Below are 25,434 nucleotides of genomic sequence, written 5' to 3' on the forward strand. Positions count from 1 at the left end.
TAACTTGTAGTATTCTTTGGTTAAGGATGTGAAAAGAGATTGTGGGTAGGAGATCCAAGAATGTCAGGCGGGTAGCCCATCCGAAACCCTTAACCTCCATCCTCTTGGTAACAATAGGATTTATCTCGAGTATCGGCTACAAATACCGGCCGGAGAGCCCCCGTACCTTTTCCACCCTTTTCAAGTGCATACTTGCACTTGAAAATATATGGGTTGCTAAGTTTTTAAATCAAGTTTATCTACACAAAAAATAAGGGCCCATTTGGTGTGTCTTTTTGGGAAAATCTTCTGTAGCTTCTAATAGTCAAAAGACGTATTGAGTTTTTGCATGAAGATCTGAGTAGCTCAAAGCACATTTGAAAGACATGCATCTTTCCAAAATCCACCGAAAATGGGTTTTTCACATCTTTTCGGCGTCCCATCTTTTGATGACTAGATCTTCCGCACACCAAACAGAAATACACCGAAAATTGGTCTTCCCAGCTTGTAAATAGCCGAAAGACCACCCGAGAAGACACACAAACGCAGCCTAAATAAACAAATAAAATAGAGGGATCTATTATGAGTACCAAGCAAAGTAACCGTTTTTCAAAATCTTTCAAAAGAAATCCTTTCATGGTGGCTGATCTCATGGGAGATGGGGAAGACCTGAAGAGGAGATGAAGAAAAAAGGGGCAAATGGGGGAGATGAACGTGACTAGATGAAAAGAAGAAGTACAGGAAAGACAACTTCGGAACAGTTTTAAGTTTAGCTAATTTGGCATTAGCCAAAGTTTTCTTGAAGGACATTTGAGCTTCTCAACTCATGATCAAGATATACTATTCTCTCCAATCTTTGTAAAGACAATGTGGGATCACTTTCATGTAGAGGCATCTTAGGAACAAAATCATCTTTAGCACAACCCAATGGTCGCTCCAGTAGCCAGTCTGGTTGAGGCCCTTCATCAAACACTTCATTGCTCCACTTCTCCACCCCATCCAGCACTTTCTCTGTCACTTCAACAACCTGCTCAGATTCATCCATAGTGTTGCATGTTTCTCAACCCCCTGTGGTTGTTGTACTTCTACAAGTTCTTCTATTCGAATAATCCAGTAGGTTGATAAACTTATTACATCTTAATAGGCTTTTCAAGCTTCAAAACAATCTCTTTTCCTTTCTCCATCTTCTCAATCATTTCAAGTTTCTATTCTTTTTCCTCTTTCCTTTTCTTTAACTTGCACTCTAGGGCATTCTGCCCATGCTTATAACAATCATGCAATACATGGGGAGATCTTCGTAGACTATTGACTGCCAAAATCCTTCCTTCCCAACACCTACCCAAATCCTTTTAGGGTTTCCTTTCAGCAAATCCACTTCTACACAGACCCTAGATGTCGTTGTATGTTCTTGTGAACCTTCTTGTCACTCTGTCCATTTTAAGCCCTCTACCAGCAATTTGAGCAATGGATCTCAGAAATCTATTATTGTAGAGATTAATAGGTAACTATGACAAAGAAATCCATGAGGAAATGAATAAAAGTTTCCCAACCTAACACCATTCCAGGTGTCTATTAATTTCAACATATGAAAAAGAAAATCTTTTACCCAGAAACCTTCCTTATGCCAAACTCATTGATACGGAGATCAAATCAGTCAAGTAACTAAATGGTGAAGTGAGACCATTGCCTTTATAACCATGAGTGTTTGAATTCAAATATGTACATCCTTCAAAGTATTTTTGGGTTTATTTCAAAGCAAGTTAAGTTTCAAGGCCGGTTCCACCACAGCTAAGGCTGGTTCATTGGGTTGGATTGGGTAGGGTAAACCCCTAGACTCTGCAAACAGCCTAATTGGGGGTCCGTTCCTAGAATTTGGAACCAAACCCTACCCTATAACAGATTGGGTAGGGTCAATTCAACGCTGGTTCGAGGTAAGTTCCATTTGGTTTCAGATATAACCTACCCATTTGCTCAACCCTAACATGCCCAATAAATCATCTAATTCTAATGCTTCCTTCCCTTTCCCTTAATCTCTCTATCTATTTTATCTCTATTAACCAAATCCCCAACCTGACCAGGTCAATTTGGTTGGCCAAATAACTTACGGCCGAATTGAACCAACAAATGAATACTTATAATTTCAGCTAACAATACTTTAATCTATAGTGAAAATATAAAGTTATTGAAAATATATTAATAATGAAAAATACAATAATTATAAAAAAAATAAGTACTAAAAATATATTAACTTAGTCAATAAATAGTATAATCTCAAATAATAGTTTAATCTCTAATAAATATTAATTAATAAATTATAACAAAAACACAATAAATACAATAAGTACAATAAATTACATTTAAAATTTTCAAAAATAGTAGTTTGGTCTCCAATAATAATTGAAAGTTTTCTATTAAATAAGTGTTTTAATCTCCAATAAGTACTTATGATAAATATCTAGTTATTTAAATATTTAAAAAATCTATAAAATATTTAAACTTTTTTATTTGAATTTTATTCATTTAAAGTTATTACATATTATTAATTGTTTGAAAAACATTTAAATTGATTATCTAGAAAAACATAATTTAAATTGTTAATACTTAATTTCATGATATATTCTATAAAAATATAAAATTATTTAATAGATAAGTTCGTTATTTTAACTATTTAAAATATAGTTATGATAAATATTTAGTTATTTAAATATTTAAGTAATTTATGAAATATTTAATTTTTTTGTTATTTGAATTTTATTTATTTAAAGCTATTACGTATTATTAAATATTTAAAAAATTAAATTGATAATCTGGAAAAAAAATAATTTAAATTGTTAGTACATAATTTTGTGATATATTTTGTAAAAATATAAAATTATTTTTTGTGTTTTTAATAAATATTTTAAAGTTGATATATAATTTTGTTAGAACATTTAAATAATTCTTAAATTTTTTAATCCAAACTTTCTTTAGATAGATATAGGTAAAAAGTAGGGGAGAGGATAAATAGGAATTAGAGATAATTCTCCAGAAAATGGGGGAGGTAGTTTAAGATAAATTTTTAGGAGAAGAGATTATTTAGGTTATTGGGAAAGTGTATTTCATTTGTTGTTTCAAATGAACATTGTACCAAGAATATGGGTCAAGAATATGACTATAATCGATTGGAAAAGGTGACTTCCCCGATTTATTAAGTTAATCTAGTTTGGCCTGCCAAATACGTTATATAATTTTTTAGAAAATATATTATGAAAGTAAATATAAGAAACACTATTAATTAACATGTTTTTATTAAATTATTAATTTTAGTAAAATGTTTTTCTTATATTTAAAAACAAATTGTAAAAAATTCACTAAAAATTATAAATCATGTGAAAATTTCACTACCAAATTTTTTAAAATATTTTCTATGAACATCAATTGACTCCCTTCTATTATAATTCCATTGCGATGAACTTAATTTTTTGGCATTGCATGATAGATCAAATGGATTAGGTGGTTTCCCAACTTAGTTTATTAGTTTTCTAGGATAAGAAGAAAGCTAGAGAAGAAATGAACCTACAACCTAAAAATGACTATGCTTCAAGAAGATGAAGTTCATGGGTCGAGTTATTTTAATGATCGAAAATTGTCCAAATCGCTAGCTTCAATTACCAATTCATATTAAATTAGACCATTCTGGTTTAAACAATTTAACATGGTTATACAATTTTGAAAACAAAATGAGAAGTGTCGAGTAAAAATACCTAAAAACAATTTGACCTGCTATCTTTAATTACTAGTTCATAACTAGACTAATTTGGTTTGATTGATTCAAACCAATGAGACAATTTTTAAAATAAAAAGAGCAAAGAAGAGAAAATTTCACTAAAATATAATTGTATCAAATAAATATATTAAAAAGTTAGAAAAATAAAAGTAGATAGCAGAAAAATTAATTATTAACAATTTTTTTAACTAACAAAATATTGATGAAATAAGGGAAATTTTGTAAAAAAAATCCAAAAAATAACAAAAAATTAAAAACTTACTTTCTTTAATTAACTAGTAAAATAAAAGAAAATTTCCCTATAATTAACAGAAACTTTTAATATATTAAAATTAATATTTATTGAGAAAATATTAAAAACTAGAAAGTAACAAAAAAATATCTAAAATACTAATAAAGAAAGAAATAGATAATACGACAAGAGAAATAATAAAAGTAAAGTAATAAAATTTAATAATTCATTAAAAATTTTATTATAATTATAAGTAATATTTTAATATTATCATTATAAAATATATCTCTCTCCAGAGGAAGTTTTGGGCTACATACATCACTAATTTTTTATTGATGCTAAAATTTTGTGAACACTATAGCAAGAAGATGGGTCAAGAAAATATAAAGTTTTAGTTACCAATTTGAACAAATCTTGATTGATCTAGTTTGGTCTACCGAATCTACTATATAAATATTTAGAAAATGTGTCTTGAAAATAACTATTAGAAACACTTTTAATTAACATGTTTTTGTTAAAATATTAATTCCATTGCTATTAAATTTTGAATAAAATATTTTTCTACTGTATTTCCAAAAGTTTTTGTTAAAAAATCACTAATTTTTTTCTATAGATTATGTGAAAATTTCAGTATTAATTTTCTAAAAATATTTTCTATGAACATAAATTATCTTTCTCTTATAGCTCCATCACAGTGAACTTCGGTTTTGGATTAGATTGTTCTCCCCAACTTTGCTAATTCCCTTGGAGATGAAGAAAGAAAAAGAAGAAACGAACTAAGGGCCCAAAAAACACTACACATCAAGAAGTTGAAGTTCATGGGTCGAGTTATTTGAATTCCTAAGATGGATAGGATTCAACTTTGCCCAATTAGAAATTGTTCGCCCTATATCTTTTGATGATAACTAACTCATTAAGAATACTAATGAGTGTGTTAGTGTGCATCTAATCCAAGTTACTCCTATTAAGCTAAAGTGGTTGACCAATCTACTCTGAAGAATCAAGCTTGAAATCAAATTATTTGGACAGTTGTTAACCAGTTGTTAATAATCAACTTGTGACTCTCCAAAGAAAAAAATTGCTACCATGAGATGAAAGAAAGAAATATCAAGTTCAAGTGTAAATAATATGCATGAGAGTCAAGGGTAGTGTTGACCTATGGCTTGACTAAACTCGATTAACCTAACCTTAGAGACCAATGGATAGTATTAGATTTGGTTCTTAGGTGTTCTTAGACTCATTTGTAGACTCAATAGTTGAAAATTTAATTTTAGAAGCCTAAGAGAAAATGATTTTAGACCATAATTTGTACCAATATCTCTATGTTTCTAAAGTTATGAATAGTAAATAGTCAACTACCTATGATAGTGGAGGCCAATGTTGCTTGGACATTGCTTGGTAGTCGAGTATAAAAATTCATGTGTCAACTATGTCTTATGGATGAGAATGGACATAAGTTAGAAATCGACTATCAAGATGAAGTAGTAAATTGATAGAGAAAAAAAGACTCCTCTCCTACAAGTGGTAGTTGATTACTGCTAGTTGACTACTTGAAATTTAAAAAAAAAAAAAACATTTAAAGGAACAACAGTTATTTCCTCTTCTAATATGCCATCTATCTTGCTGGGAACTTGCTCTGAACAATTTTAAATATGAATTAATCGTTTCCAATGAATCTATAATGGCCATATGTGGTTTATCACTATAAATTGATGGTCTTTGGAGTGAAAAATGTAAAAGCTTGAACCAGCGTTTATCTACTAATAAAAGAGAGCATTTATGTGTAAGAGTTTCATATATACAAAGAGATTTCTAAGTTTTCTCTGTTCCATAGTAAGAAAAGCTGAGAAACATTTGAGCTTAATTGTTTGTCATTGAGATTTCTTAAATATCTTCAAGTGCTTGAGCCTATAGTATTGTGCATACTCTTGTATCTAATATTGTTTGTTTGTATTTGTTATTATTAGCTTCTTATGAGGCATTTGTTGTATTTGAGCTTTACATTGTTATATCTATTGTATCTGTGTTGTGCTTTGAATACCATTAGAGGTCTAGTTGGCACTCGTAAGCCCAATTGGTTTGGTTTGGTTGACACTCAGAAGTTCCACTGGTTTAGGTCTTATAGGCACTAGAAGTCCTACAGTTTAATAGGCACTCAAAAGCCTTGTTGGTTTTAGTGGAATTCTCAAGAGGTTGCTTGAGAAGAGGGCATAGACTTAGGTTTGGTCGAGCATCTATAAAAATCCTTGTATGTTTAATTTTCTGCAAACATTTACTTGTTCATCTTTACTTATTTGATTATTTTGTTATTTACATTGCATTGATTAGCACACACATACACACACAACCTTACACTCCAAGTATGCATTCATGCATTTAGAAGGCATTAGTCAAGGACAATCATTCTAGTACCCAATTCACACCCCTCTTGGGTTTGGCAATCTAGGAAATAGAAATGTCCCATGACTCTTGTTTAAATGTTACTTGATAAAGCCTATGCATCACATTTAAGAGTAATAAAACTAATAAAATTTAATAAAAGTAATAAAAGTTAACACAAAATTATCTAACAATATATAACCCAAAAATAGTTTAGGTTGACTTGGGGTGTCATTCTTTTGGTCTGAAGTTTGTTGTCTAAACAGCAAAAAAGATGTGAAAAAAGTATTTTGAAAATTGGTATTTTTTTGTTGTATCTAATATTTGAATGTAGATAATGTTATGCCGGAACTTGAATATGGTTACTTTAAAATTTTGGCCCAATAATTGATTATGAGAATGGGTATTTATGTTAATTATAATTAACATTAATAAATTGATATTAATCATTATTTAGAATAAAATCCATATTAAAAACAAAAATAGTAACAATAATAATAAAATATTTTAAATAATAATTTCAAATAACAACGTAAAAGTTAAATTAATTAAAATAATAACTAAAATAAATTAAATAATAATATAATAATCAACTCTTATTATTTTAAAAAATTATAAGAAAATTAACTAGACAAATAATAATATTTAATCAAAAATAATAAAAGAACTAAAATAATTATAATAATTATAAATAATAATTATAAACAAATAATATATAACAAATTAGATAATAAAAGAATCATAAATTGTTAATACGTTAATGAATAAATAATTGTAAACATTTAGTTAAATAAATAATAATGAAAATAAGAAAATCATAATAATTTATTATTTAAGAATAAATAATTAAATAAATATAAATAATCATAATTAAAATAATAATGATAAAATTAATAATATAATTACATTAATGAAAATATATTTCTTAATAATAATAATATGATGCTAATAAATAATAATAATAATAATAATAATAATAATAATAATAATAATATTATTATTATTATTATTATTATTATTATTACTATTATTATTATTATTATTATTATTATTATTATTATTATTATTATTATTATTATTATTATTATTATTATTATTATTACTATTACTATTACTATTATTATTATTATTGTTATTATTATTATTACTATTACTATTACTATTATTGTTATTATTATTATTATTATTATTACTATTACTATTACTATTATATTATTATTATTATTATTATTATTATTACTATTACTATTACTATTATTGTTATTATTATTATTATTATTATTATTATTATTATTATTATTATTATTATTATTATTATTACTATTACTATTACTATTATTGTTATTATTATTATTATTATTGTTATTATTATTATTATTATTATTATTATTATTATTATTATTATTATTATTATTACTATTACTATTACTATTATTGTTATTATTATTATTATTATTATTATTATTATTATTATTATTATTATTATTATTTATAAAGATTTAGTATAGCAAGAAGGTGTTACTAATAATAAATGAATAAAATGTGAAAAGAAAATTTTGGGGACAAATAATAACAATGTTATCATGACAAATGTCTTATGTATGAAAAATAAAAGGTATTAAAAAAACAATCCTATGTTTATAGTCTTTTACTTTTAATATATTAGTCATTGAAAACAGACAAAAGAACAAGACCATGGTACCACTTGGCCCAATTGATGTTTTCATAAGGTTCCTACCACAATTTCTTTTAACAATATCCATGCATAGAGGTGTAAAGTAGGAGGCACGGTATGGCCCGCAGGTGGCCCGTGAAAAGGGCGGGCTATACCACCCTCCCCGATGAAAATTTTGAGAGTTGGTCCAGCATGGCCCAGGCCTGCGTGGGCCCATGTTGTGCCGTGCCATTCTGCAGGCCGGGCTGGCCCGTGGGCCAAGCCTTGGCCCAAGTTGGGCCATGGACCGAGCCAAAGCTATTTTTCCCTATTTATTTAAAAAAATAAAAAATTTTAAAGTTTTAATTTTATATGAATTTTGATGTATACAATTGCTTATATACAATATTTAAATAAATTAATATAATAAAATTGAAAGAAAATTTTATTTTATTAATATATTATATACTATATAGTATTATATAATTATAATTTATATAATATATTATATATTATATATAAGTATATAAAATATATAAATATTATGTATATATATAAATAAATATAAAATATATATAAATAGTTTATATGGGCCATGTTGGGCCGTGCCGACACATGGGTCGCGAGCGACATTGCCTGCTTGATCGTGTCGCACTATGCCAGCCCGTAGACTTCAAACCCCAAGCCCAGCACGGCACAGACCATCGTCCCGGGCATGGCACGACCCATGGGCTATCATGTCGTGCTGTGCCAAGCCTCCGATTTACACCTCTACCCATGCATCGCACAGGCCCAACTAATACTAATAATAACAACAACAATAACAATAACAATAATAATAATAATAATAATAATAATAATAATAATAATAATAATAATAATAATAAGTGTCTAAAGTTAGAAATCATGTTATTATATTGATTTGAAAAATACTATCCTTATAAATTTGTTCTTTTTTGGTAAGCCTTGATAATTCCAACATTTGGAATATTATGAAGATCCAAATGTTCTGATGTTTGGGGGATCAATCTTATTCTCTGTACCATGTGAGAAAGTTGTTGTGGCACAACTCCGATCCATGTACCCTACCTCCTCAAACCAAGAAGTTCTCATAATTAAATGAAGTCCACTAACACTGAATCAACCACTAAAAGCAACCATAATCTCAGGTAGCTTTACTTGATTCGGCCCTTTCCTTCACAAAAATGTAAAAAACCTGTAACAATGGGCCATGGTCCATAATCTCAGGTAGCTCTTCAACGTCTTGTTTCAAATCATAGAATAAGTTGCTGAACAATTGGGACTTCAAATAGAAAGGAGAAGAGTATTAACCACACAAAAGAGTAACTCCTCCAAATGGGGCGCTGACCACCTAAAGAAATAATTGCTCGTCTTCCTTCTTTTTACCACCATTCATCTTTTAAGAAAAACTTGAAGCAAAATCTTACGGTCTTGGCTGCATGTCAAGCTCGTTTCTTTCCTTATCTTCTTGGTTTGGTTTCCTTGTTTCTCTCTTTTCCTTTGTTCATTTCTCGTTCGTCCCCATTTCCTCTCTCTTGACTCAGTTATCCCTTTCTTCCTTTCTGTGTTACGGTGATTGAAGGATACTACCAAACGGTAGTTGTTAGTTAAGCTGAGGAGGAGGAGGAGGAGGAGGAGGAGGAGGTGGTGGTGGTGGAGGAAGAGTATTAGGTCAAAATGGGATCAATGGGGGAAATGGGTATCGTCTCGACCAGTAGCGGTGGGCTTGGCGCGAAAAACAACGAAACAATAGGCATGATAGTATGCTACTCACCAAAGATGATCACCACCAGTGGTATCTGGGTAGGCAGCATGCCTTGGGATTATTCGCTTCCTGTGTTCTTGTTGCAGATCACCCTGATCATCATTACAACCCGCTTTCTTGTCTTCATCCTCAAACCCCTCCGCCAACCTAAAGTCGTATCTGAGATCCTTGTAAGGAACTAAACCTTAGATTAACGTGTCACTGTGCGTCATCTTCTCTACTTGATCAGTCTCTAACAAATTAAAACATATAACGGAATGAATGAACGATGAGTGCAGGGAGGTGTGTTGTTGGGTCCGTCAGTCATGGGGCGGATCCCTAAGTTTGCTGACATAGTGTTCCCGTTGAGGAGCGTGCTGATTCTAGAGACAATGGCAAACATAGGACTGCTCTACTTCTTGTTCCTGGTTGGGATTGAGATGGACCTATATGTGATCAAGCGCATAGGAAAGAAGGCCTTGACCATCGCCATTATTGGAATGATCCCGCCATTTCTGATTGGCATTTCTCTCTCCTTCTTCTTGCAAACCTCCGAGGACGTTGGCCCTGGCACATTCCTCCTTTTCCTAGGCGTTACCCTCTCTGTCACCGCTTTCCCTGTGCTAGCTCGTATTCTCGCGGAGCTCAAACTACTCAACACCGAGTTGGGGAAGCTAGCCCTGTCTGCGGCCATCATCAATGACTTGTGCGCATGGATCTTGATTTCCTTGGCCGTTTCCCTGGCCAAGACCGGCGCCACCCGTTTTGCCTCTCTATTGGTGGTCGTCTCCGCTGTTGTATTCGTCATGTTCTGCATCTTTGTTATCAGGCCAGCCATTGCATGGATCATAAGACGCACGCCAGAAAGCAGCAACTACAATGAATTCTACATTTGTCTCATCGTCAGTGGAGTCATGATCTGTGGGTTAATCACTGACACCCTTGGTACCCACCCCATCTTTGGTGCCTTCGTCTTTGGCCTTGTCATACCTAATGGACCACTCGGAGCTACCATCATTGATAAGCTTCAAGATTTTGTTTCGGTGTTTCTTCTCCCTCTCTTCTTCGCCATTAGTGGGCTCAGGACTAATATCTGGGCCATCCATGGCTCTTCCACCTTGGGCTTATTGATTCTCGCCATTTTTCTGAGCTGCACCGGCAAGGCGGTTGCCACAATCATTGTTTCTGTGGTTAACCATATGCCAATGCAGGAAGGTGTCGCGCTTGGCTTACTAATGAATACCAAAGGTCCCATCGAAATTATCATCCTCAGTGCAGGAAGGGACCAGAAGGTATCTCTCTATATCTCTCTATATATCTATCTATCTATCTCTACACCTTGATTCTTCTTGTTGGAAACAGGTTCTAGATGATCAGTCATTTGCAATCTTGGTGATCGTGGCAGTTATCATGACAAGCATCATAACTCCAGTCATAACGGCCATCTACAAACCAGCAAGACCATTCATACCATACAAGCGTAGGACCGTTCAGTGGCCGAAGCGTGACGCAGAGCTTCGTATACTGGCCTGCGTCCACACACCTCGCAATGTCCCGACCATCATCAACCTGATTGATGCTTCTCACCCAACGAAGAAGTCCCCCATTTGCGTTTTCGCGCTCCACCTTGTTGAGCTCACCGGGCGTTCCTCAGCGATGTTGATTGTCCACAACTCTCACAAGTCCGGCGGCCATCCTGCTCTCAACCGCACCCAAGCCCAATCTGACCACATCATAAGCGCCTTCGAAAACTATGAACAACACTCAGGTGGAGTCTCTGTTCAGCCCCTCACCGCAATCTCTCGTTACTCCACCATGCATGAGGACATTTGCAATCTTGCTGAGGATAAACGAGCCTCACTCATCCTCCTCCCTTTTCACAAGCAACAAACACTTGATGGCAGTATGGAGGCCACAAATCCTGCCTTCCGTGGTATAAATCAGAACGTCTTAGCCACTGCCCCCTGCTCAGTCGGCATTCTTGTCGATCGTGGTCTAGATGGGTCTACACGGGTGGCAGCAACCGAAACCACCCACCACGTTGCTGTGCTCTTCTTTGGTGGACCAGATGATAGAGAAGCATTGGCGTATGGATGGAGAATGGCAGAACACCCGGGCGTTTGTTTGACGGTGATACGCTTCCTTCCAGGGGAGGACGCGGCGGATCCTGTGGTGGAACCAAGCAGCGACACCCGGGATTTGAGAATCCTAACAGTGATCACAGACAACGAAAGGGAGAAGAAGCTTGACGATGAATACATAAACGAGTTCAGGATAAAAAATACGAACGATGAATCAATTTCATATTCAGAGAAAATTGTGAATAATGGGGAGGAGACGGCAGCGGTAGTTCGGTCCTTGGACAACACACACGACCTATACATAGTTGGAAGAGGACAAGGAATGATATCACCTCTCACGGCTGGTCTCACTGATTGGAGTGAATGCCCGGAGCTAGGGGCAATCGGGGATTTGTTGGCATCGGACATGTCAGAAACAAAATCAGTTCTTGTGGTGCAACAATATGTGGGAGGAAGTGAGGAAGATAATGAAATGGAGACGCAAAGCAGCCCCATACGACAGGCTCACTGTAACATTAACAGCACGAACCGGTGGCCGTCCAGAGGGCCTGGTACTGTTCAACTTCAAGTCATGAACATGCAAAGAGGGATGGGGGCTGGATATTTTGGCTGAGTGTATCTCCACTGAGATTGGTTCTTCAACAATTCTTATAGAATGGGAAATAAAATTCCTTCTCTGACCAGCGTTGGAAAATTTGGAAAGAGAAAAGAGTTTTTCTTTCCTTAACCAGAGACCATAGTCTTACCTGTCTACTAGGTTTAGGAAGATGTCCAGATGTTATCAAAAATTCTATATAGTCAATTTGATAGAGCCTTATATGGGGAAGAGTGTTTGGTCAATGGACCCCAAGGCCTCTCACATGCGAACTTTATTTTTCTCAAGCAACTGCGTCACATATCCATCATACATCTTGATGACAAACAGTCTTTGGTACTTTGAAGTTGTGTTTCCATCTGATATTTTGCATGGTACCGCCACTAATGTGGAGTTGATAATAACATTTCATACACCTTCCAACCATCTAGCTTTTTACGCACCTTCTCAAGTAAGGACTGCCTTTCAGAGCATTTTCTTCTACGTTGTAAAAGGGCCGGGTAACCCAAGTAGATCATCAATACCCACCCAAGTATTAGGGGTATATTCAAGTCGAGCTGAGCCGAATCGAGTTCAAATAACTATTAAGTGTGAGTAAATTAAGTTTTTTTTGAAAAATAAAAATTGTATGTATAAAATTATTTTTTATTTTTTAGATAAAAATTAAGAACTATAAAAATTATTTACTATTATACATAAAAAAATAAAAATATTATTATATATATAATAAAATTATTTATTTAATACTAGGCTCATAAGCCTCATGAATCAAGCTTCATTGGACTTGACCAACTAGCAAACAAGTCTGTATATTAGACTCAAATTCAACTCAAAATTTTATTTAAACCAAACTGAATCAAGCTCGAATAACTTATAAAAAACTCGGCTCGTAACCATCCCTAATCAACACCCATAGAGCGCACTCTTAAAGTAGTGCAAATGCTGGATCGATCGTATGCGATGGTGAGTATTATAATTGAAATAATTAAATGGAAGATTTCTAGTAGTTGATGTCTTGATCTGACCATTTACAGAAGGTTGATAAAATCTCCCGTAAACAATTAGTTTCATCCTTCGAGCATCGACCAAAGTGAATCATATTCTGTGAATAGTGGTTAAGTTTAATTCCTGGTCGTCCAAACTTAATGCCACGTAGACAACTTTCCTCTAATTTTTGCACCAATTACTGTGAAAGCACCAGATGGGGATAAAGGGCATCGTTACGTAAGCCAAGGGGTTCTATTTAATAAAACCTCCATTTTGTGAATGCATTCTAAAATGGTCCAATTATCTTCTACAATAGAGGTTTTATTTGATTCACAAGTATTTTGGCTATTATTTTATAGGTGACATTACTAAGTCCAATAGGACTTTGCCTCCTCTACACTTCAATTTGGAGTTAGTCTCATTTTAGTATTCGAATTTTAAAATGTGCCACTCTAATACTTGAATTTTCAAAAATTTCTAATTTAGTACATGTCGTTATTAGTAGTCCATCAATTATATGTATTACACAATATTTTTAAAACCCACCCAGAGGTCGACCTGGTTTTCCCAATGGGTCACAGGTCACCGGTTCAACCAAGTGGGTCGAATGGTTCAGTCCAGTGATGTCATAATTAAAATAGTAAAAAATTTTATATTATATACACATAAATATGTATATATAAAACTTGTATAAATATCTAGAAAATGATATAAAATTATAAATAGCTAAATATATGTCTGAAATATCTTAAAACTTATAAAAGAATGCCTAATATTTATGAAAAATATATATCCAAAAATACAAAAAATAATGTGAGAAAATTTGAAAAAAAAATTGTAAAAAGAGAAGGGTGCTCGAGTTGGGACTTTTGGAGAATATTTTGATTTTTTAAACCTAAAAATGGACTAAAAAGTATAGGTGGACAGTCGAACCGTCACCCGCTTACTGGGTTGTCGTTTCGATGGTTCAACCGTCCGGGTCATCCGGTTTGCTGACTTGTCAATGGTTTTTTAACAAATCCTGGGTTTTATGAGAACTGGACCCGGAAAGTCGACCGGGTGACGGTTCAAACGGTCCAACCATTCACGTCAACGACAGGTTAAAAACCTTGGTATTACATGACAATATGTGTGATTTAATTTTTTAAAACACCAAAATTACCCTTTTTAAATATTTTTTAGACTTTTACTTTAATTGTCTTCCCCAGCAACGAAAAGAATTTCCCATCTTCTCTAGCAGTAACGGCGGTCTAAAACCCCATTTGTTTTGAATTGAATAACTGAAAAATAGGGTTACAATGATAGCAGTCTAAAACCCTCTTCTCCCGCAATATTTTTCCATGTAACTTCTCTAGCAGGAAGCATCGGTTTGAAACGTTGACGAAAAAGTTACAGAGACTGAGAGATGGGGAGAGATTGCGGGAGAAGTTACATGGAAATGGTTGATCTTCTAATTTTGCCCGTTTAAATCCATTTCATTGCGATTGGGAAGTATAATTGTTGATCTTCTGCTTCAAAATTCTCATCCAAAATAGTATAATTTTGCCCGTTTGACTCGGGCAATGGTTCGCATTTTTATAGGATGAAAGATCGAGAGATGGGGAGAGATTGAGACTCAGATCTGAGATTAGATCCCAGAGACTGAGAGAGAGAGAGAAGAAAAAAGCAATATTGCAGATCTGAGATCTCAGAGAGATCCAAAGTTGTCATTGCATTTTCTATTGCCACCGCCACCCAGTGAACATCGGATGCTCGTCCTCCTATTCCTCCTTTTTCTTTCCTCTTTGTTTTTTTGTTTCCTTTCTCTCTTCTCTCCCTCCATTGCAGAGCCAGGAAATTGTTATAAGGGGGGCCAAAACATTGATGGGCCCACAGGGGAGGCCAACCATTGAGATGGAGAGTGGGAAGACAAGAAAATTTACAGTTTCTAAATCATAGGGGAGGGACATGGCTCCCCTGAGTCCTCCTTAGAAATATTATAGAAGAATGGAAAGATCAGTCTAGGGTTTTGGTTGAGAATTTTGAAGCAGAAGATCAACAATATTTTCAAAATGGAAGGATAAACGTGGAATTATGAAAATATTAATGATAGATAAATTAACTCTAAACATTTTGATGAAGGAAACTTTGGCCCGACCTCTTTATTATGAGACACGTGGCAGAAACGACAGCTCGGCAAAAGGGGTCAAGCCTAGGCGTCAAGAGCACACTCCGCCGAATTAACCCACCTTGTAACAGCTCGGGATAGACTTCGCCGAACTGTGCCTTGTAACAGCTCGGGGTAGACTTCGCCAAACTACCATCTTGTAACAGCTCGGGGTAGACTTTACCGAACTGACCGCCTTGTAACAGCTCGGGGTAGACTTCGCCGAACTGCGCCTTGTAACAGCTCGGGGTAGACTTCGCCGAACTAAGTCGTACCACGCCTGGCACCAGGGAATTCCGTGCCCGAGGGCGCCACGCCTGACTGACTTGGGATCTGACGTTTGGCAGCTGCACTCTAAACGGCCACCTGCCACCGCCACTGACGCCACCATCTCCAGTTGGTTAAGCAGTGACGGTTAGGCAGTGACGGTTCTGTCTCAGCAGAAGGGACGACAGCCGAGTTGACAAGCGCCAGAGTAATCATACCCGATCTGACAAGGGCCTCGGGGCAAGTACGCGAAGCGACTATAAGAGCCCCCTGCCCCCCCCGATAAGAGAGGTATGGCAAAAACTTTGCGCTATCTGGTATTACCTTGCTTTTGAAAGATTCTAACTTGAGTTTCGGAGCCTCTACATCGGGTTCCCCCCGGAGGTTTCCCATCTCTCCCGTTTCAGGATCCCTGCTACCTCGTTCGAAAGCAAGGCAGCGGACAGCTAAGACCAGCCGGATCGCGCTCCATCACATTTGATTGATGGAGGGGCCTATTTATGTTATGTGGGGCCAAGTAGAAAGGTATATGTACGTAATTTTTTAAAGTACAACGTAGATATAAAATAGTTTTCATAAATAGATAAAAAAGTTAATGAATTAAAAGCAATTTAATAGAATAAAGGAGAGGAGAGAAAATTAGTGGTATGAGTTATTCAAGGAGGAGATAATCTAAAGGAATTAATGAAAAGGAGGAGTGAGTTAATGTAAAGTTAATGAGATGATATAAAAATCTTAATTTTAAAATTGGAAAATAGATACAGATAACTAGTAGAGTAGTACTACCACTTTACCCTTACAAGTTCAGTTATCCCTTCTTTCCCCATAGAAAATCAGATTCCTTGAATGACTATTGATCGTCCAATTTAACAATACCCCCCTCAATACAAGGACAACTAGGGCCAGGAGTAAGGTGGACTTTCCATTTACTTAGCTATCAGCCTATAGCGACTGTTATTGTTCTGGGTTCATTGTTCTGTGAGGGAACGAAAATCGGTGAGAAAACGATAGTTCTGTCGTGGATCGGAGGTGTGTGAACACGCTCGAGCTTAAGGATGGAGACGGTGGATGGAGGAAGAGTGGAAAGAAATCAGGAAGATGCTGGTCAAGAACGTTCAAAGCAGGAAGAGTTTGTATGCAAAGATTATATCGGACAAACCGGTGAATGTAACAAGAGTCATGGATCAGCTCAAGAGCATGTGGTGGTGGATCAAATTAAGGAGAAATGAAAAGGAGAGAGCGAGTGATGATATTCTGTGAATCTCCTTCTCTAGAGAGAAGGATGTGAGGAATATTTTAAGAGAAGAACCTTGGACAATTAAGGAGTATCCCCTCCTTCTCAAGAACCAATCGAACGCGCGATCTGCTAGTTCCTGAGGTGAATCTAAGCTCTACTACATTGTGGATTCGTGAAACGGGAAAGTTGCTAGAAAGGGAGGCGGGGGAGGTTTTGGATGTGAACCCAAAAGAGGATAGGCAAAGGAAGAAAAAGTTAGAATGGAATATGGGACTGAGGGTCAGAGTGAGAATAGATGTAAACAGGCCTTTGGCAACTGGCTCCGAAGGTGTCCTAGAAGATGGTCGTGAAGAGTGGTTCTCTTTTCAATATGAGAACATCCCTTTCTTTTGATTCAGATGCGGTAGACTGGGACATGTAGAGAAAACCTGTACTGAAGACAAGGATAATTGGGAGGACGTGGATGAATTAGTTGCCAGAATGGAGAAATACAAAATGGATCGAACAGAGATTCCAGAGGGGTATGGGCCTTGGTTAAGGGCTGATGTTGATAATCAAAATGATAGATTTCTGAATGCAGGTAGGTGCGCAAAACTTCAAAGGAATGCTGGGAATGAAAATACACACAGTAAAATACAAAAGACAGATCCCAAAGCAACGGTTTCGAACAAGAAGGCAAGGGACGAACCCCAATCGCCAGAAGTGAGCATTCTAAACAACAATGATGAAGAAGAGCAGCAGGGCCGATTGGAGCTTATTATAAGGAAAACAACGGTCAAGCGCAGACTTTTTGAAGAAGAGCCTCAGTGAACTTCAAATCCAGCAAGTCCAGGTGGTTTCAACTGAAGCTTCAAGTTTATCCTGTCATCTAAGAAGTTTTTCCGGCGAAGCTTTATTGCTCCGATGGGGGACAGATGGAACGACGGAGACTCCAGCGGTAGTCAACATGGATTTACTTTTTCGGGAAATAGAGTAAGAAGCTTCAATAGCCCAAAGTTTTCAGAGGTCGGCAAGTCCTCCAAATTCGGAAATTTCTCTCATGATGAGTCAGAAGCCTCGACTGGTAATTTGAAGGGAGCAGACCAAGGTGAAGAAGAGGGTAATACGGGTTCGGATCTGGGTTTAATGATAGTGTCCATGGGAACCAACACAGACCTGAATCTGAGGATTTATAACACTCCTTTAAGAGCTTTTAAGGTTGAAACATTCGTGATTGTGAAGAGAGCAAGGGAACCATTTATAGAGTTACAGGAACCCAGAAACGAAAAAGGCTAAGGATCAAAGATGAAGACAACCTCGACAGAATAGAAAAGGAGGTTCTCAAGTCCTTCAACAATGACTTAGGTCAGCCCCTAGCAAAGGCAATCCAGTTGAGCTCGTCGGTGTCAGATCAGGTATGCCTAAACCCTAACCCTTTTGTTGTTAAAATGTGTGATCCCTTGCCAAATACTATTAGTTTCTTGTTTGTTGGAAGTAATACTAGTATGCCAGGCTGTGTGGATTTAAAAGATTTTGATAATGACTATTACCTTGTTAATGTAAAATTGATGGAAAAAATGTTTGGGTTTATTCATGCTGTTAAAAGCTTGAGAGTCCACATAGGAAATCAATATGGGGAGGGTGGAATAAGAAAAAAAGGAAAAAATTAAGAATCCGTTATAGGAAATCAATATGGGGAGGGTGGAATAAGAGAATCCGTTACTTGAAAACACTAACTGTAGAACTTATCAACCATCTAAGAGGGCTTGCGGGAGTTGTCCCTATACAACTCCCTAGTGTGGTCATTAGAGCCTTCTACCAGAATTGTCAAGGGTTGGGCTCTCATTTGACAGTTTGTGCAGCGAATGAGGTGAAGGGAAGGGAGATCCATCATATGGATGGCCGAACCATGCAGGGCGGCTGAGCAAAATTTAAAAAATTTCTTTTCTTCCTTCCGGGAATCGTATTCTCAGTTTTAAAAAAATTACATTTTTCAAGAATCATTCTTGAAACAAACCAGACCAGTTCTAAAACCAAAAGAATGGGAGAGCAATACTTTATACGGAATCTACACATGTAGCTCCCAACGTAGGTGTTCACGCCCAAAGAGAGTACCAAAACCCGCTTCCACTAAAGATAGTGCAGCTTGAGATGAAGTAGGTTCAGCAATGTTATCGTTCAGCAAGGATCAAGCAAGGAGTGTGAGCACGAAATCATATCTGATTTTCTAGCAAAATCAAATGTAGGAACTGATCTCTATCAGTCCAAAAACCTAGATATCAAATTAGGGTAGGGCGGAAAGAATAGAGGGAGAGAAGTAAATGCAAAAAGGTGAAAAATAAAGCAATTCACCCCCTCTATTTATAAGCATTTAAGATCAGCTCTCCTAATCCTATTAGGAGGAGTTCTTTGATCCAAATCTTTAAGATCAGCTCTCCTAATCCTATTAGGAGGAGTTCTTTGATCCAAATCTTTAAGATCAGCTCTCCTAATCCTATTAGGACCTAAACTCTTGTTGTCATGTGACTTCTTAATTAATCTAGTTAATTATGGGCCTAAGGCCCATTAAGCTTGCAGGCTCACTCCCCCTTTTAATTGCCGGCTAACTTGGCTCTCTTTGTATGGCGTGGGACCCTAACATTGATCTCACAAAAGCCATATGGGCTCAACCTAGCCTCTGTTACAAGGCCTAGCCGAATTCACTACTAAATACAGTGAACCCTTGAGTCCATCAGTATGGGCTCAACATTTACACTAAATGGTCCTTGAGTCCAACCACCTTATGAAGGACCAAGGACTATGGTCTTAAGAGAAATTAGCCCATCAGGTATAAAAGCCCTAAATGGTCTTACACTTAACCTCGCAGCCCATAATGATCAAACACTGCCTGACAAGAGAGGACCTCTCCCTCGGCTGCAAGGTACAATGTTGCAATCTTTGCTTGGATGGATCCCGGGAATCAAAACCTTTTGCAAACATTTTAATAAAACATAATATATATATATATATATATAAATATATTTTGCAAAACAAATCTCAAACATGGTTGAAATCTACTACCGACATTTTTGGTTTTCATCAAAGAGAGTGCAGTCCCCGATCATTCACCTTGTCCGACAAAAGCGTTGATTTTGTCACTATGATCACCCACTCAAGTAAACTCTCAAACTACCCCAACATACATATGTTTTGACCCCCGCTAAGGATCTCACTGATTGGCATGTCAAAGACAGCCCAATGCAGTACCATAATCGAGTGTAGGGGTTAGGTGTAACTCTCCAGTTTTGCCCATTTGTCTCCAAGGTCCAGGGCACAACTAGAAATTGGTTTGGGTTCAGTGTTTCAAGCAAACACACACTACATGTCCTTTGGGTCTAATCCTGGCAGCTGAGACAAGCTGCCTCAACTGACTTGGCAACACATTAGTGTTAGCATTGGTAGGACAAACCTCCCCAGGTCTATCCAATGGCTAAGAACATTCTAAACTAACACAAGTCTCATAAGTGTCCAGTTTAAGGGTAATTACACAGAAACACACCAAATATAACATGAATCAATTATTTACTTTTATTCATTTACAATAAATGTCAAATATACATCAATCTTATTGGAGCTAAGGGCATACACTGTCTAACAAGAGGCCCTAACGGAAACAAAAGCATAGGTGATTTTCTTTAGTGATACTAAGTGTAGTGTCTTAACTTGTAGGAAGAAATTCTGGTGCCTTTGGGATTGTAATTGTTTGGGTGTTGATTTGAGGGGTTTATCAGGGGGTTTAGCACTTTTTTGGGAAAAAGATTTAAACCTCCAAGTGATTGCCACTAATAAAAATATAATTCACACCAAAATTGTTGATGGTAACAACGAGAAATTATGGTGGTGTACATTTGTGTATGGGGAACTTGAGGAAAGTAGAAGATTGTCCTTTGTGGGAAAGTTAAATCAATTAGCCACCATTTCAATGGGAGCTTGGTGTTGTGTTGTAGATTTTAACATGATTTTTATTTTGGATGATAAAATTGGAGGTAGAGAGGTAAAAGTGAAATAGATAAGAAAGAATAGGGGATTCCTAAGAGGGTGGGGTTTGGAAGAAATTCCTAATTTTGGACCTAAGTATACGTGGACAAATAGAAGGGATCAAGGGAAACATATAAAGGTCAAACTAGACAAAGGTCTTGGCAATGAGGGATGGAAATCTCTATTCCTGGATGCAAATGTCATAGTTATTCAATCAACATATCAAATCATCTTCCTATTTGTTTGGATACAAACCCTATAAGTTTCAAAATTAGAAAACCCTTTAGGTTTGAAGAAATGTGGCTCTCCCATGATAAGTGTGAGGACTTAATTAAAAACACCTGGAATGAGCAAATTCATCCCATTCCTCGTTCCATTACAAAAAAGTGTGAAAGATTAAAAAAAATGAATCCTTAAAAAATGGAACCAAGAAGACTTTGGTAAGGTTCAAGAATGGGTACAAAAGCTGAAGCATGAGCTAAAATTTGATCAAAGGAAGGAGGGGTTAGATTACCAAGGAAGAATAAATGAATTTGAAGTTGATCTTGATAGCTGGCTAAAATGGGAAGAAATTCTGTGGGCCCAAAAGTCTAGGGTCAATTGGCTAAATTATGGGGATAGGAGCACAAAATTCTTCCACAACTCCACTATTACAAGAAGGGAAAAAAACTAAATTCTGAAATTAAAATATGTGAATGGTGAGTGAAAGGAGGGTTAGGAGCAAATAAATAATATCTTAGTAAATTATTTCAGTGACATTTTCTACCTCCTACCCTTCTGAAATTCCCCTAGCTCTTGAAGGAATTGGCTGCCTAATTAGTGATGAAATGAATGAAGAACTTCATAAGCAAGTCACTGAAGAGGAAATAAAAAATGCCCTGATCCAAATGGCTCCCAGAAAATCTCTGGGACGAGATGGGTTCCCTAACCTCTTTTTTCAAAAATTCTAGGAGATTACTAGAGAGGATGTAGTAAGAGAAGTAAGCATCTTCTTTAATGAGGGGAGGATGAACCGCTCTTTGAATTCCACTTTTATTGCTTTAATTCCTAAAGTAAAGAATCCTGAAGATGCATCTCAATTTAGGCCAATTATCTTGTATAATACTATCGATAAAATAATAGCTAAAATTCTGGCCAACAAATTGAAGCAAATTTTGGAAGGTTTAATTTTAGAAAACCAAAGTACTTTCCTCCCTGACAGAGCCATTTTAAATAATATCTTAATAGCCCATGAAATTTTGCACTATATGTCTAACACCAAAGCTAGGAATGGCTATATGGCAATCATGTTAAACACGAGTAAGGCCTATGATAGAGTGGAATGGGTGTTTCTGAAATCCACTATGGAAAAAATGGGTTTCCGTAGTAAGTGGGTCTCTTAGGTGATGACCTGTGTGTCAACTATGTCATATCAAGTCTTGGTAAATGGCTCATCCTCAAGAAGAATTTTACCTCAAAGAGGATTGAGGCAAGGTGATCCCCTATCATTCTACCTCTTTCTGCTTTGCTCTAATGTCCTATCAGCAATCTTAAGCAAAAAAATGGTTAGAAAGGAACTATCAGGAATCAAAATTTGTAGAAGGGCTCCAACTATCTATCACCTCTTTTTTGCAGATGATAGCTATCTTTTTACAAAAGCTTATCTCAGAGAGGCAAATTCTATTTTGGAGGCCATCTCACTCTATAAAAGAGCTTCTAATCAAAAGGTAAACTACCAAAAGTCAAAGGTTTTTTTAGCAAGATTTTACACCCCAAATTTATAAGGATGCTAACTGTTTGCATATAAGAAAGTGGATTTTCCTTCCATTTACCTAGGAACCCATCCTTCATTGGGAGGAAGAAGTCTTAAGATTTTGAATACTCAATTGAGAGGGCTTTTAGCAGAGCTAAAAGCTGGAAGGGTTCCTTACTTTCTCAAACTAGGAAGGAGGTTCTTATTAAATCTGTTCTCACTACTATTCCAGCCTATTGTATGTCCTATTTTTTGCTTCCTAAGGAAATTTGTAATTCTATGGCAAAGAGTCAAAAAGCTTTTTGGTGGGGGCATAGTGAGGACAGGAAAAAAATAAGATGGGTTAAGTGGGACCAAATAAGTAAAAACAAGTGTAATGGAGAATTGGGCTTTAGAGACCCTCATGCTTTCAACCTGGCCCTTTTATCCAAGTTGGCTTGGAGACTATGCTATGACACATCCAATCTTTGGGATAGGCTCCTAAAAGCAAGATATTTCTAAGACTCCTCATTCCTCAAAGCATCCTTGAAGAGTAGACTTTCTTGGGGTTGGAGAAGCATCCTGGCAAGGAGAAATGTCATAAAAAGGGCATATATTGGAAAATTGGTGAGGGATCAAATGTGAGCATTTGGGATGACCCCTAGATACCTGGTCTAGAAGGAAATAAACTAATAGGACCTAGAATAGATAGTACTCTAGAGTTAAAAGTGTTTGATCTAATTGATCAATTAAATAGATCTTGGGATGAAAGCAAACTAAACTCTTTGTTTACCAGGCCCATTGCTCAAAAAAATCATGGAGATAAAGATCCCTATTAATTCATGGCTTGATAAGTTAGTTTGATAGGAAGCAAAAACGACAAGTTCTCTGTGAGATCAGCCTACTTTATTACCAAAATTATATCTCCACTTGGAATAATCAAAGTGATGACAAGAGCTTGTTGAGGGTTTTGGAGTCTTCCAATTGAACCCAAAATCAAGCACTTTTTGTGGAGGTGTTGTGTAGGTGGATTAGTAGTTAAGAAAAGTATTATGAAAAAAAGCTTGTGTGAGTCGGACATCTGTATAGATGTGGAAGAGAGGCTGAATCCATTCTACATGCCCTTCTGCTTTGTGAGAAAGCAAGATGCATCTGGCTAGGTTCAGGACTTGGGTTAACCCTAAGTCTACTTGATACTTTAATTCCTTTTAGGACTGGCTTAAATTCATTATTTTTGAGCTAGATGATAGTCAAGTGGATTGGTTGGCTAACTTAATGAGCTGTTTGTGAAAAATATGGAAAGACGGGAATTTATTCTGTTTTGAAAAAGAAAATGTGAATCTCTTTATTGTTCTATCCAAAATTCACAGGTCAATAGTAGAGAGATCTCTTCACTTGCAAAAGAACTTGGAAGGCTCTTCCAATTCTAAAATGATGGATGCAGATTTTTTGTGGGTGCCTCCTGAAGAAGGTTGCTTGAAGATGAATTGTGATGCAGTTTTTGTGAACCCAAATAAAACCTCATTCGGCTTTATTTTGAGAGATCATTGGGGAGTGTGTTGGGTTGCTGGCTATGGTCCTCAAAATGCTTCATTACCTATCGTTGCTGAGGCAGAGGCAAAGGCATCATGGGAGGCTGTCTATTTTGCAGGCCAAAATGATCTATCCAATGTTATTTTTGAATCGGACAATGTCAGCTTAGTAAAAGCTCTTAACGCCAATAGTTTTGATCCTCATCCTAATATTTTATTCTGCTGCCAAGACATCAAAACCTTGCTGACAAAGGAATTTCAGGTTCTCTTGGTGCTCTAGGAACAAGAATTTGGCAGCTCATGCGGCAGCCAAGTAAAGTTTTGTTTCTTGTTTTAAGTCCTGTAATGCTGTTTCTTTCATGCTCTCTGCTCCCATTTGTTGGGACTTTTCATCTTGCCTGTAATTTGGCTTCGTTGTTTAATGAATATGATTATTACCAAAAAAAAAAAGCTAACAGCCTATCAGAAAAAGAAAATTGAATCTACCAAACACAGCAGTGACTGCGGGAACTTGTTTAGGTAGGAAAAACTTCGTACCGTCCTCAAGTCATCAAATAATTGCAGGAACTGGTTCTAAGCAGGAAAAATGGTCTCCAAGCATTAATTTCAGTTCATTAATCACCAGCAAGAATGAGGTTCTTGTCATCTCTTTAGTTAACGAGACAGAACTTTGCTTATGAAACGGAACTTGATCAAGTTAGGTGCGCTGTAAGATACTAAATTTTTGTCTTCCAGAAACCAATTTTCAATTTGCAACAAGAGAGTTATTCTTAATCTAAAACAAATTTTAAAAGAAAATTAAGTCATACACCCATGTCAATAATAAACGCAATTGCTCATGAATAACCATTTTATACGCGGTGCTACTTTTAATATACTAAATTGTAGTATTAGCGTGCACATATTACTCATCTACCAAGAAGACTGCAATAGACTAATTACAAACACTATACAAACATTTATCAGTTTTACAATTAATTGAACAGCCAAAAAAAAGTGTAAAAGTTGTTGAATTCCACCTCCATGAAACCTTAGTCCCAAATATGCTTGTATTTGCAGTGCAGACAGTTCCTGTGTAGAAAAAGAGGAAAAAAACCAAGGTCCTCA

The 25,434-nt window shown here is 35.9% G+C and overlaps 1 protein-coding gene and 1 long non-coding RNA gene across 2 annotated transcripts; both read left to right on the top strand.

Annotated features, from left to right (window-relative positions):
* The first annotated feature begins 9,590 nt into the window (after positions 1-9,590).
* LOC148871996 (cation/H(+) antiporter 15-like) lies at positions 9,591-12,809 on the top strand. Its single transcript, XM_088972448.1, has 3 exons — positions 9,591-9,966; positions 10,075-11,067; positions 11,138-12,809. The coding sequence occupies exons 1-3, from the start codon at positions 9,709-9,711 to the stop codon at positions 12,467-12,469; spliced, it is 2,583 nt and encodes an 860-aa protein (XP_088828574.1). The 5' UTR covers positions 9,591-9,708; the 3' UTR covers positions 12,470-12,809.
* Positions 12,810-16,664: 3,855 nt separating this feature from the next.
* On the top strand, positions 16,665-24,719 carry LOC148871997 (uncharacterized). The gene is made up of 2 exons (XR_016107547.1): positions 16,665-18,482; positions 24,166-24,719. It is a non-coding gene; the product is annotated as an uncharacterized LOC148871997 (long non-coding RNA).
* Positions 24,720-25,434: the final 715 nt, after the last annotated feature.

The sequence above is a fragment of the Nelumbo lutea genome, chromosome 2 (genome assembly GCF_056320005.1).
Source record: "Nelumbo lutea isolate HS-2025 chromosome 2, American lotus-T2T, whole genome shotgun sequence".
Taxonomy (NCBI): Eukaryota; Viridiplantae; Streptophyta; class Magnoliopsida; order Proteales; family Nelumbonaceae; genus Nelumbo; species Nelumbo lutea.

What these genes read in the sequence shown, in the direction of transcription:
- LOC148871996 (XM_088972448.1), top strand. Translation starts at nt 9,709, where the DNA reads ATGGGATCAATGGGGGAAATGGGTATCGTCTCGACCAGTAGCGGTGGG. An exon ending in AAGTCGTATCTGAGATCCTT is followed by an intron (nt 9,967 to 10,074) that starts GTAAGGAACTAA and finishes CGATGAGTGCAG; the next exon opens with GGAGGTGTGTTGTTGGGTCC. An exon ending in GTGCAGGAAGGGACCAGAAG is followed by an intron (nt 11,068 to 11,137) that starts GTATCTCTCTAT and finishes TGTTGGAAACAG; the next exon opens with GTTCTAGATGATCAGTCATT.